Genomic DNA, 14,245 nt, shown 5'->3' with positions numbered 1-14,245 from the left:
TTCCGACTGACAACAATTAACAATGAATATAGTATTTAAGAGGATATGAGATATTACACAATCAAATATATCTACTCTAAAAAAGAGAGCAGTTATTTGATTCAATATACTTCCAAGAATTATTACAAGAGAGTACAAAAGAATTATATGAAACAACCATGTTCCTAAGAACAAACTTTATTTATTATATAAGTGTTTTTCAAAATTTCCAACTCTATATATAAAACACTCAAATCCAAAGTATTTAAAAGTGTTTGCCAATCCCATTATATACCTCTTAACGTTTCTAAAATTCAAAGAACTTCACCGAATCTCCTTTCTTGTCTCTCTAAATTTCTCTACTAGGATTGTTACTTCTTCGGCCTATCCTCCAAACTACATTTTGAGGGTTATAATAACGATAGTGATAAAGTTACATACTAATAATTGTTGAAATCCAATATATCTATAACATACCCAAAACAAGTCACATTAACGAACGCATTCATTCTCAAACTAAAATGATCAAATCCAATACCTACGAGTCGCTCGGACTGGACCCGCTGCCCATGGACAGCTGCCCGCCTTCCACCGCACATGTTTGAATTCTTCTTATCACTATATTTTAGATTTTCACTAAATTGATAGGGCATCACTATATAATCATGAATGCCTTAAGGAGGTAAACAAACTCAATTATTTGAGGCATGTCATTTCCTTCTTTAATTTTTCCAGTACACTTACCCATCTGCTATTAATAATAGGATAGAAAGTCAGAAAATTGGACCAGCATAATATTTAGTAGTTCACAATATTACTCTCTATCTCTCAATATATATATATATATATATATATATATATATATATATATATATATATATATATATATATATATATATATATATATATATATATATATATATATATAGATATAGATATATAGATATATATTAAAGATGAAGTAAAAATATTTTTAAATTTTCATAGAATTAAATGCATACGTTTCAATAGAATACTATGTATAGGACACATGTTTAATATTTTTCATAAAAGACTTAGATACAAATAATCTTAACTGTGGAATATCTTAGATACCATTCTGAGAGAAAAATCATAATTACTATGTTCTGTCACGAATGAGACTCGTGTGGACCACTCTCATGTTTGTGGTTCAACTTCATTTTTCTTCTTAAATACAGTAACACAACCCTACACTTTCCTTGTCTTAACTCTCTTTCACTTCTACATATGGCAGAAGAAGCTCAAGAACTGCAACTTCACATAATAGGTATGTCACTTAATTCTAGTTTCAAAAACACAAAAACCACTTTTAATTATCATATGGAATTGTTTGCTTCCGACAAAAACATCTTTCTTTGGTTATGTTGTTTTATTACCATGTTCACGTGAACCTTATTGTCTGGTTATGATTATAATCTAAGAAATTGATGAGATAGACATAAACAAAGTGCCAACAAATAACAAGTACATGCCAATATAACATCTTTGTCCAATATCTAAGTTCAAGTATTGAACAATTTGTCTGAATTCTGTAGATGCTAATGAAGCCAGAGAAACATTTTCGTCGGAGGAAAATAGCTTTCCGGATCAAATAATGACCGAGTCAATTATGATGAGAAGAAAAAGTAGATATTATTTGAAGATAGCCATTTACGCTGTATTTGTGTTGGTAGGGCAGTCAGCTGCAACACTTCTTGGAAGATTGTATTATGAAAAAGGAGGAAAGAGTAAATGGATGGCAACAGTTGTTCAACTTGCTGGTTTTCCAATTCTATTACCATATTATTTTTTCATCTCATCAACCAAAAAAATCACCATAAATAATAAAAATAATAACATTATTGATCCAATTCCAAATCAAGCATCTGTTTTCATGCTATCTTTTGTCTATGTCTCACTTGGTCTCATTGTTGGATTTCTTTGTTACTTATTTTCATTTGGGCTGTTATACCTACCTGTCTCTACTTTTACACTTATTTGCTCATCACAGTTAGGTTTCAATGCTTTATTTGCTTATTTCCTGAATTCACTCAAGCTCACACCTTGCATAATAAACTCCTTAGTCCTTCTAACAATTTCTTCTTCCCTCCTTGTGTTCCAAAGTGAGTCATCCAATTCCACAAATGTTTCAAAGAATATGTATGTGATTGGATTCATCTGCACTTTAGCTGCATCTGCAGGCTACGGATTGGTCCTTTCCCTTACACAACTAGCTTTCAAGAAGGTTGTGAAGAGTGAGAGTTTTAAAGCTGTTATGGATATGATAATATATCAGTCATTGGTAGCTACTTGTGTTCCTCTAGTAGGACTTTTCGCAAGTGGAGAGTGGAATGGTATACAGAAAGAAATGGAAGAGTATGAGTTGGGGAAAGCTTCTTATGTGCTTGATCTTGCATTCACAGCAATAGGTTGGCAAGTTTTTAATATTGGTTGTGTTGGACTTATTTTTGAGTTTTCTTCTCTATTTTCTCTTGCTATTAGTGTAGTGGGTTTGCCTATTGTTCCTATACTAGCTGTGGTTTTCTTTCAAGACAAAATGCATGGGATTAAAGCCATTTCTATGGTGCTAGCTGTTTGGGGCTTTATATCTTATATGTATCAGCAGTATTTGGATGAGAGCAACGGCGAGGCGGGAAAGAGAGACACTCGTCACGTTACTAAAGGTACTTCACCTTTAGAAGTGGATGAAAGAAGAGGGTGATCACGGCCATGAAGAACTAGTTTAATATGTAAATTTAAAAAAATTGAGTTGGTTCATATCATTGGTTCGTTTTATATTGTTGTGAACCATATATGATTAGTTTGTATATTGGGTTAAGAACTCAAACCAACTTGAATAATGATAAATCATGTCATATCATTAGAATCAGACAAATTAAAATTAATATAGATGATAATGATGTGTAGATGTTGAATGATATTAGAAATATTCCGGAATATATATATATATATATATATATATATATATATATATATATATATATATATATATATATATATATATATATATATATAGGTATTTTACAAGAAAATGAATTCTCTGACCTATTTGATGGAGATAGGGATATTATGAAGGTCTACAAATGTGCTTTGGTGATGATGAAGTATCGGTCATGACTATCTAAATAAAGATTAATAACAGAGACACCTTTTTAGTGAAAAACAAATGTAGTTCGACCATGACTGATGAGATATAATCAAAATGAAAAAATAATGATCAAGAGAAACCATTTAAATGATATGAACTAAAACCATTTCAGTGATGTTGTATGGGAATATAGATGATATTCGTGTTGATATGAATTAAAACTATTTCAATGATATGAACTAAAACCATTTCAGTAATATAAACAAAAATGTGATAAAGAAGTAACTCAAACGTGATGACAAAGATTCAGTTAAGGTTGGAAATAGAGATGATGTTCGTGTTTTGATGAGAGTGACGATGAAAATCACCAACAAATGTAAGGGTTTCGATGAGAGAGTGATGATAAAATTGTCTAGGGTTTCTGCGCAGTGAATGACGATGAAGTTAGAGTGTTGATAGGTAAATGAAAAGTTATAGACTAGTTCTTTGAAATATTTCATGCAAAATATTCTCATGTCGATTTTTTAGGAAAAATTGACGTGTAATCATTAATTAAAACAACGACAATTCTATCAGCCGTATCAATATGCTGCTGAAGAAGATGCTCCCAACCGTGGTGGCTGGGGTGAATGGCAACATATGGGCTGGTCAACACAACGACAATTCTATCAGCCGTATCAATATGGTGCTGAAGAATCCCAACCGTCTCCTCCGCAGCAAGACAATTCTTCTGAACTCTTAGATATGATGCGAGATATGCAGTTGGCTCAACAATCATTCATACAAACTCAGGATGAGCACTATGCTCATATATGCAGCCAGCTTCAAGCACAAAATGAGAGGCTCGATAACCTTTCTACCAGCATGAATGAATGGTATGCAACATTCACCGAAACATTTGAACGACAGGAGCGGTCCGTCGATGTGGGCCTCAAGTATCTAGGTGGTGTTGCTGACCAAATATCGTCTCTGGCAGACCCTTACAGAAACCCGGATATCTGTTACCATCGAGGACGAGACCATTAGGGCATAAAACTGCATGTGCATCTGTACTTTTGTTGTTTGACTGAACTTATTATCTGTTATGTTTGTTTGTTAATCTAGTTTAATGTTATCTCCTTTTTCAATTTGATCAGTAACAATATTTTGTATCAGTTGAGTATGATAATACTACAAGCAAACTTTAACATATGTGTCTGGGTCATCTCATTGAGTGTGGCGTGATGGGTGTTCGCAGTTTCAAGATGGATTTGTGCAAAAAATATGAGCTAAGGAAATAATTCCTTATTCATTTTAATTACAGGAAACACAAAATAGAGGGAATCACATACTATATGTGTTCTAATGTGCATCGTTTATCATAGAGACCTCCGTGATTGGTTTCAAATATTTTGTGAATCTTACGAAAGATTTTTACGCAAGGTTTAAGTGTATTTCTTGATGCAGAAATTTAAATTCTTTATCATGTATAAGTTGAGGAAGGCAAAGGTAGAGACTCAAATTGGCAGAAATATCAATTATTTGCAACTAGATAATGAAACAAAATACAATGATTCAAATTATAAAAAAAAAATTGTGCATTCACAATATTAATAGGATTTTTTAAATTTAAAAAACATTACTGTTAGAATAAGATTTGTTCATGCCCTTAAAAGATTTTGATGATAATAGAGTATTTCAAGAACAATAGGGTTTACTAATGGTTGTTCTAGTATGTAGGATCAAAAGACATTAACCTTGATATAAATCAAGTTAATCACTCAAAAGAACCATTAAAGTGAAGCAAAGTTGTTCTGAATCTGAAGGATCAAAACCAAGCTTTCAGACTCTAAAGAGTCTACTCAAGTCTTTCAGATGCTGAACCTAATCTTACTTGAAATACAAAGATCAGTAAAGCTCTGAAGATTGGAATCGTTTGAAAAAAGCAGACTCTACTTTAAAATAATGACTATGCATCTTTTGAAAGCATCATCAATAATTCTGAAGATAATGCTTCGAAGGAATTTGTCTACATTAAGTCATCAACTCCAAAAGTGTTTATCCAGACTAGCTCTGATCAAGACTCTGATGAAGGCAAGCTCAGAACCTGTGAACCCAAGACTCTGAAGTCTTATTACAACCAGGTTCTGAAGACATACTTTAACTTATGATCATGCTTTAACTAATTATATAAAAAGTCACTGATTCAGGAAGTTAAGTATAAAGATAACAATGACTCAGATCAATCTTCAACAAACGTCTACAAGAAGTCTCTGGTCAAGAGTTATCTAAATAAGATCATGTGACAAGATACACTACTTTATGTCTAATCAACATTAAGTAATGTTTTCAGGATCTCATCTCTCCAAATGCTCTGAACTCTACTTTGCTTCTCTCAACGTCTTTATGCTAGCTAAGTTTTTAGCTCACTCTATTGTACACCAGCTAAAGACTTCAACGGCTACTTGTACCAAGGGTAGTTTCAATCTTCAAGTGATATATTCTCAATATATATTTAAGAAGAAGATTGAAAATATTCAAAGTGTCGGTTGTCTCTGACCAAGATTGAATGGGGTTGAAGAATTCATGACCGTGTTCACATAGTTGTGATACCAGTTCATAAAATGGGTTGAGATAGAGATTGTGTTTATACATAAAACATAGATAAAATTGTAAGGGCAAACTGTCATACAACATACGATCATAGGTTTCGATGATGACAAATGACCACCATGGATGAATCGGCATTGTTGATTCCACCTCTACAAAACAAATGCAACATATCACCTATCATATCCTTTTCTATGCTCATCTAAACTGTTATATTTCATACAACATATGTGGATAAAATGTGGTCATGACAAAATGCATGAAAACCACAAAAAACTGAATTTTTGCAGATTTGCAGGGTTTGAGTCGACCGTAGGGTCGGTGCATAACTTAGTGCATTTCCTCACGGGTCAGCGCACAAAAGGCATGAGTCGACCGCAGGGGTCAGCGCATGAACCACGGGTCAGCGCACGCCGACCTATGGTCGACGCATACTATTGAGTTTTTCAAATTGTCCAAAACTGCAGGCTATGCGTCGACGCATAGACCTGCTATGGTCGACCGTTCGTGCGCAAATTCAGTTTTTAAGCAATTCCCTCTGTGTTTGAAAAGCTGTTAAGTGGGTTGGTTGGTTTGTTACTATAAATAGAAGTTTAGTTATTTGTATCAACTAACATTTTGAAAAATTGATTCAAGTGTACAAAGAACAAGAAAAAGTGAAATAGGTGTCCAAGATTCATCATCTTCATCTTCAACATCTCACAACACATCAATTAGACACAACCATTTTTGAAGTGCTTTGTGATTGGTTAAAGGTGATAACGTTCGAAGCCGAGATTGGGGAATCCGGTTCGGGTTGAAGCTTGTGACAGGTTTTTTCTTGAATAAAACTGTTAGAGTTTTGTCCTCCAAGACTGGTTTGATTTTGGGGGTTTTTGGACGAATTCTTCATCAATTTTCAGCTGAGCGAAGGTGATTGAGGAGAGGAAGTGTTCATCAATCTAGTAGCGGATTCAATGATATTGAAGGGAAGATTTCGGGTTCGATTTGTTGTAGTTGAGATCAGCCGGGCCGAGGGTTTGAAGAACTGAGGGTTATTCAACAAAGGGGTTGGAATCGGAGGTCTATCAACAACAATCGAAGGACTTGATTCACCTTGAATCAAGGAACAAGGAGTGGAAGCAACATTCAACGTCTTGAGAATTCTGTTGTATATTTGCTCTGCAATCCTTGTATAAATTGTTATACTCAACAGGTGATATCTATTAAAGCAATCTCAATTCTAGTTTTAGAATTGACGGCAGACGTACCCCGAAGCGAGGACGGCTGGGGAACTGCCTCATCAAATCTTTGTCTTCTCTATTTTTCAGCATATTTGTTTTTGGCTTAAAAATAAGTGATTTTTGTATAAGCACTTTTATCAAACCTTGATATTAATAGAGTAAGAAGTTAAAACTCTGTTTCTGAATCCAAAGTATAATAAAATATTGTACTAGACTAATTGAAATCACTTACTCAACATAAATATCACTTGGAGTGTTTTTGCACACCAAGTGTTTGATAATTTGCCTAAACCAAAATTATCTTAGTTGTGTATCTAGTTTGGTTTGCTCTTTGAATCATTGGAACTAGGAATCCTAGCAAGTGAAATAAATCATTGATAGTGTGACTAGTGTAGTGATTCTTATTCTACATTATCTATAATCCATAGGCTAGACGCATATCCGGTTTTCCAATAACTGTTCGTTTTAGACTATATTTTCCTCGGCCGCTTCCGCACTCAAAACAATTTTTCAAAACCAATTTTTTAAATTGGTAGCGCCGACTCAAATTTTAATTGGGATCTATTCAACCCCCCCCCCCCCCCTTCTAGATCCGTGTCATAGTCTAATAAGTGGTATCAGAGCCTGGTTCACTCCGTGCTTCAAAATATAACTTTGACAGAAAATGGCTAACGAACCTAAAGGGACTTATAATAGAGCTCTCGTTTTCAATGGTGAAAATTATAGTTATTGGAAAGACTGTATGCGGGCGCACATAAATTCCATAGATAGAAAAATATGGAACGTTATTCTCAATGGTCCAATTGAAATAACCATGACCAATGAGAATGATGAATTAGTGCCAAAGCCCGAAGCACAATGGACCGATGATGATGAAAGAAAATACAATTATGATTGAAAAGCCAAAAATATCCTAATCTCCTCATTAGGTGTAGATGAATACTATCGTGTATCCCATTGTCCTACTGCTAAGGCCATGTGGGATTCACTACAAATCGCTCATGAGGGGACGAACGATGTTAAGTTGGCAAGAATCAACACACTAACACAAGAGTTTGATCTCTTTTTCATGGAGCAAGGGGAAACCACTGCTAACATGCAAAAGAGATTTACTCATCTCATCAATCGATTACATTCATTAGGTAGGCCGGTTTCCAATGATGTTGCTACTAATAAGATCTTAAGATGTCTTAACAGGGAATGGCAGCCGAAAGTGACTGCCATCAAAAAAGCAAATGATCTTACCATATTAGACTTGACAACATTATTTGGCAAACTACAAGAGCACGAACAAGTACTCTTGAGCCTAGAACAACACGAAAAGAAAGAAAAGAAGGACAAAACAAAGGTGAGTGAAAAGAAATCTATAGCTCTTAAGACTTCCTCCTCGAAGTCTCAAGTAAAAGAGCAAAGTGATTATTCCTCGAGCGACGAAGAAGAAGAGGATAAGAGCGAAGATATGGGGTTGTTCGTTAAACGTTACAATCGTTACGTGAGAAAGAACGGCATCCAACATTCCGAGAAGAACTTGTTAAACTTCCGGAAACAATCGAGGTACTCTAAAGATGATGACTCAAAAGGCAAAAAGACTAGAGGGTCGTGCTACACTTGTGGGAAGCTCGGTCATTACAAACCGGACTGTCCGATGAACAAGAAGACAAAGGAAAAGGAATCATACAAATCACACAAGAAATCATCAAAGCCAAGGAGAGCATACATAGCTTGGGAAAGCGATAGCGACTCCTCCGATGATGAAAGTTCTAGTGATGAAGATGAAGCTGCAAACCTATGCCTCTCTGCTCATCAAAAGAACAAAAAGAAACAGGTACGACATGCTAAATATGAAAAATCCTCTAGTATGTCTCATCATGAATTACAAGCTGCATTTGATACTTTACACTGTGAAGCTAAAGAGGCCTTTAAAAGGCTTGCCTCAAATAACCAAATTTTTATCCATTTGGAACAAAAAATTCGAGAATCCGAAAGGAAACTTGAGGCACTCAAAGCTTCTATGGTAGAAAGCACAAAAGCAAGTTGTGAGGACCTTAGAAATAGAATAATCAACTTTGGGTGTGATACTTGTTATATTTGGCAAGGTGAAATAAGAAACCTAAAGGCCAAACTTGACAAGGCTCTTGAGCCCAAGTTTACCTTTGCAATCGATAAATCAAACTTTCGAAAAAGTATGGTTAATCCATATCAAAAATATAAATATGTTATAAAGGATGAAGATAGCAAAGGCAATCAAAATGTAAATTTCTCTTGTCTTTACTGTTGCAAGAAAGGCCACTCCATTGCTAAATGCAGGTTTAGGAGATTCTTAGTTCCTAACGGCATTTATCAATGGCTGCCCAAATGCAACCATTTCGTTACTCACCATTCAGGACCCAATAAGCCATTGGGTACCTTATCGTGTTAATTGCATTTCCATAGGTACAATGCCTTGAGACCACCGAGAGAAGATGGGTTCTCGACAGTGGATGCTCAAGGCACGTGTCAGGAGACATATCATTCTTCATTGACTTCGTGGCTAAGAAGAAAGGATATGTAACCTATGGTGACAACAACCGTGGAGCAATACTAGGTAAAGGTAGTGTAGGTAACCCTTCTTCCATTACCATTTCTGATGTATTGCTTGTCGAAGGTCTTAAACACAATCTACTCAGCATCAGTCAATTATGTGACAAAGGATACAATGTATCTTTTTCAAAAGATTGTTGCAAAATTGTACATAATGATGATAAGAAGAGTATGTTTAATGGCCTGCGAGTGAATAATGTCTATATGTTAGACTTGAACGAAGTATCGTTAACAAGTGACAAATGCCTTGTAACAATGAGTGAAGACTCATGGTTATGGCATAGGCGTTTAGCACATGTTAACTTTGACTTACTAAATAAAGTAGTCTCAAAAGATCTAGTCTTAGGTCTCTCCAAAATAAAATTCACCAAGGATCACCTTTGTGATGCTTGTCAAAAAGGGAAGCAAACGAGAATCTCATTTAAATCCAAAAATATCGTTTCAACAACGAGACCTCTCGAACTTCTTCATATGGACTTATTTGGGCCGTCTAGGATTAAAAGTCTAGAAGGAAATTATTACGGTTTCGTAATAGTGGACGATTTTTCTAGATTTTGTTGGACTATCTTTTTAGTAAGCAAGAGCGATACGTTCACCGCCTTTGAAAGGTTTGCTAAGCTTTCCCAAAATAAATTAAATAAAAACATTGTTTCAATTAGAAGCGACCATGGGAGTGAGTTCGAAAACCATTTATTTGAAGAATATTGTGGTAACCATGGTATCGATCATAACTTCTCCGCTCCACGTACTCCTCAACAAAATGGGGTTGTGGAGCGTAAAAATCGAATTTTGGAAGAATTGGGAAGAACAATGATTAACAAAAGTGGTTTACCGAAATATTTTTGGGCCGACGCCATTAGTACGGGGTGTTATGTTTTGAATAGGGTGCTCATTCGCCCCATTCTAAATAAAACACCGTATGAGCTTTTAAAAGGGCGAAAGCCAAATGTTTCTCACTTACATGTTTTCGGTTGCAAATGTTTTGTATTAAATAATGGAAAGGAAAACTTGGGCAAATTCGATTCCAAGGCCGACGAAGGTATCTTCCTCGGATACTCTCAATCGAGTAAAGCATATATAATATATAATAAATGATTACTTGCTGTGGAAGAGTCTGTACATGTCACTTTTGACGAATCCTATCCAAGAAAAGTCGGAAAGGGTAGTGTTGTTCATGGTGCATGTACATCTACGGAAGACATACTCAAAGGTGGTGAGCCGGGGATTGATCAACCCGACAAAGTCAAAGTTGAGGAGGATAAAGATGTACACCATGAGGAAACCGAGGAAGCTCATCCGCCTTCAAACGATGATCTCCCTCAAGCTTGGAAGTCTCCCAAAGACCATCCCATCGACAACATTCTCGGAGATATCTCAAAGGGTGTTACAACTCGATCGAAGCTAAGTAATTTCTGTTATCACTTCGCTTTCGTTTCACAAATGGAACCTAAAAACCCTAAAGAAGCCCTACTCGATGAACATTGGTTTTTGTCAATGCAGGAGGAACTAAATCAATTCACTAGAAATGAGGTTTGGGACCTTGTCCCTCCTCCGCGAGGTCATCGAGTAATCGGCACCCGATGGGTGTTTAGGAACAAGTTGGACGAAAACGGGGTAATAACCCGTAACAAGGCGCGTTTAGTCGCGCAAGGGCATAACCAAGAGGAAGGCATCGACTATGAGGAAACTTATGCGTCGGTTGCCCGACTCGAGGCTATACGCCTTCTCCTTGCCTTCGCTTGTGTGAAAGACTTTAAACTATTCAAAATGGATGTTAAGAGTGCGTTCCTTAACGGTTACATAAATGAAGAAGTCTACGTCGCACAACCTCCGGGTTTTGAATCTCATGAGTATCCCGATCATGTTTACAAACTAAAAAGGGCTTTATATGGTCTCAAACAAGCTCCTAGAGCTTGGTATGAGCGACTAAGCAAATTTTTACTTGATCAAGGTTACTCAAGAGGAAAGGTTGACACAACTCTCTTTATTAAACATCAAGGAAAGCACTTGATATTAGTACAAATTTATGTTGACGAATTATATTTGGGTCTACTAACATGAATCTCGTGAGAGAGTTTTCGGATCTTATGCAGGGTGAATTCGAGATGAGTATGATGGGGGAGCTCACATACTTTCTCGGTTTGCAAATTAAACAACTCAAAGAAGGAACATTCGTGAGTCAAACAAAGTATTGTTTGGACCTTATCAAGAGATTTGACATGGCAAAAGCCAAGGCCATTGACACCCCCATGCCAACATGTACAAACTTGAATAAAGATGAAAACGGTAAGGACGTAGAGGTAAAAAGGTATAGAGGTATGATTGGATCACTTCTCTATCTTACTGCTTCTCGTCCCGACATTATGTTTAGCGTGTGTATGTGCGCAAGATATCAATCATGTCCCAAGGAATCCCACCTAAAAGCTGTCAAACGAATACTTCGATACTTATCCGGTACTCTGAAGTATGGACTATGGTATTCCAAAGGTAATGATTGCTCATTGGTAGGTTTCTCCGATTCTGATTTTGTCGGTTGCAAATCGGATAGGAAAAGCACTAGTGGTACTTGTCATCTATTTTCAAATTCCTTGGTCAGTTGGCATAGCAAGAAACAAGTTTCAGTTGCTTTGTCAATCGCCGAAGCGGAATACGTTGCCACCGATAGTTGTTGTGCTCAAATCCTATGGGTTAAGCAACAATTATTGGATTTTAATCTCAAACTCGAACGTATTCCCATTTTCTATGATAATACAAGTGCCATTAATCTTACCAAAAATCCTGTATTACATTCTCGCACCAAACATATCGAAATTCGACACCACTTTCTTCGGGATCATGTAGAGAAAGGTGATGTTGTATTTGAACATGTTAACACTAAAAATCAACTAGCGGACATTTTCACAAAGCCGCTAGCTACTGAGCCTTTCTTTCATATTCGCCGAGAACTTGCTATTCTCGACATTTCGGAACGGGCGTTATAAATTGCTTGCTTTATCTTATTTCATTTAAAACTATAATCTTGTACTTCTAACAAGTTAATGTTGTTGCAAGCACAAGTATATTGTCTATCAAGTTATTCCGGCATCGAGGTGATATTGTTCCTTTACCCTTCTCTCTCTCCCAACCTTCATGGCTAAATAGTTATATTACATGATAATATTGTATATATATGACTTGTTTCGCATACCATATCTGTCTGGTTGTTTATTGTTGTGTGGCATTCTATTTATGCATCAAACATGTGAGCATATGTGCATAACAGTGAAAAACTACAAAATTTGCCTGTATGAGTCGACCATAACAGGGCAATGGTCGACGCACACCTTAAAAACTTTCTTTTTTCACAAAATTCAAACAGTATGCGTCGACGCATGCAAAGGGTATGGTCGACGCATCGCACGAAAAATCAGTTTGTCTCTGCAGAAAACGTTCAAACTTCCCATGCATTTACATTTCAAATTCTCATTAAGTGTGCATTCAACCCACTACATTGTGAGTTGCATCTACCTAGTGCCTATTGTCTCTTGGCCTCTCCTCTTCCCAAAACCCTAAATCTTCACCTATAAAAAGGACAAACCTCCTTCTTGCAAATCACTCTTAAAATCTTACACCAACCTTCACTCTCTACTTTCACAAAAAGCTTCAGAATCACTACCCATGGCTTCCTCATCCCGCAGACCTACCGGTAAGAGATCAAGGGAATCATCCTCTGCCTCCTTACCCATTACCGCTGTATCATTAGTTCCACCGGCTCTCGTCGAGACCTTCAACAAAGACATTGGTAAAAGAGGAGTTATGAGGCAACATGCATTCTACAAACTCACAGCAGAACGCATGCATCTCGTAGAAATCCTGAATCTGCTACAGTATCAAGGTATTGTTAAATTCCTGGAATGTAATGCCAAATATAGTGAAGACCTGGTCCGTGTGTTCTACACTTGCCTTCATGACAAATTTCGTGGTCAAAAGTTTCACTCCAGGATCGGCACAAGAAATGTATCTTTTAAGTCTGTTGTTTGGAATAAATATTTTGATCTGTCATTGGCTGCTGATGAAAATCCTCTTGCTGAGGTAACTGATTCTCACACAATAGAAGGATATGAGTTTAAGAGCGCTTTGAGCGCTATGCTGAAACGACCCTACCCAGACCACATTGTGAACAGTGATGCGTTCCCACGAACTGTCACTGCCGGTAAGCTGAAAACAGGTGAGCGCATTCTCTAGTGGATTGTATCACACATCCTGCAGCCTAAGAAGGGTGGCCTTTCCTGAGTTGAACAGGCTGAGGTTCATCTCATATATATCCTGAAAAATCAACGCAAAATAAACTGGCCCTACTACATTGCTAGTAGGATGTTCAGTTTACGAGACTCCGGACGAGGAACGGCTCTTGCCTATAGATCTTTTATTCAAGAGGTTCTTACTGCAGCCGACGTTGATTATCCGTCATTTCCTTATACCTCTATTTCCTTAGATAAAGAATTCAGCCCAAAAACTTTGTCTATGATGGGATACTTTTGGTGTGATGAGCGGAGAATATACAAATTTGTTCGCAGAGGGTATGTTCCTACGAGTGTTGAAGAATATGATGAAAGTGATGAAAGTGAAGAAGAAGACCAAGAGGAAAACGAAGAAGAAGGAGAAGGACAAGCATTTGAGCAGCATGATAGTCCTCCACAAGCAGACACACACGACTACACAAACACCGCTTGGGTTCAGAATACCCATTCGACTGAAGAAGATGCTCCCAACCGTGGTGGCTGGG

At 36.7% G+C, this 14,245-nt stretch overlaps 1 protein-coding gene across 1 annotated transcript; it reads left to right on the top strand.

Moving 5' to 3' along the window:
• The first annotated feature begins 1,060 nt into the window (after positions 1–1,060).
• On the top strand, positions 1,061–2,937 carry LOC127084745 (purine permease 21). Its single transcript, XM_051025251.1, has 2 exons — positions 1,061–1,267; positions 1,536–2,937. The coding sequence occupies exons 1-2, from the start codon at positions 1,228–1,230 to the stop codon at positions 2,699–2,701; spliced, it is 1,206 nt and encodes a 401-aa protein (XP_050881208.1). The 5' UTR covers positions 1,061–1,227; the 3' UTR covers positions 2,702–2,937.
• The last annotated feature ends 11,308 nt before the right edge of the window (positions 2,938–14,245 follow it).

The sequence above is a fragment of the Lathyrus oleraceus genome, chromosome 5 (genome assembly GCF_024323335.1).
Source record: "Lathyrus oleraceus cultivar Zhongwan6 chromosome 5, CAAS_Psat_ZW6_1.0, whole genome shotgun sequence".
NCBI classification, from domain to species: Eukaryota; Viridiplantae; Streptophyta; class Magnoliopsida; order Fabales; family Fabaceae; genus Lathyrus; species Lathyrus oleraceus.
This window is presented reverse-complemented; position numbering and strand designations above follow the sequence as displayed.

Bases quoted from the DNA above. Each gene is read 5' to 3' on its own strand.
- LOC127084745 (XM_051025251.1), top strand. From the start codon at position 1,228: ATGGCAGAAGAAGCTCAAGAACTGCAACTTCACATAATAG. The intron at 1,268-1,535 runs GTATGTCACTTA...TGAATTCTGTAG, and splicing joins ACTGCAACTTCACATAATAG to ATGCTAATGAAGCCAGAGAA.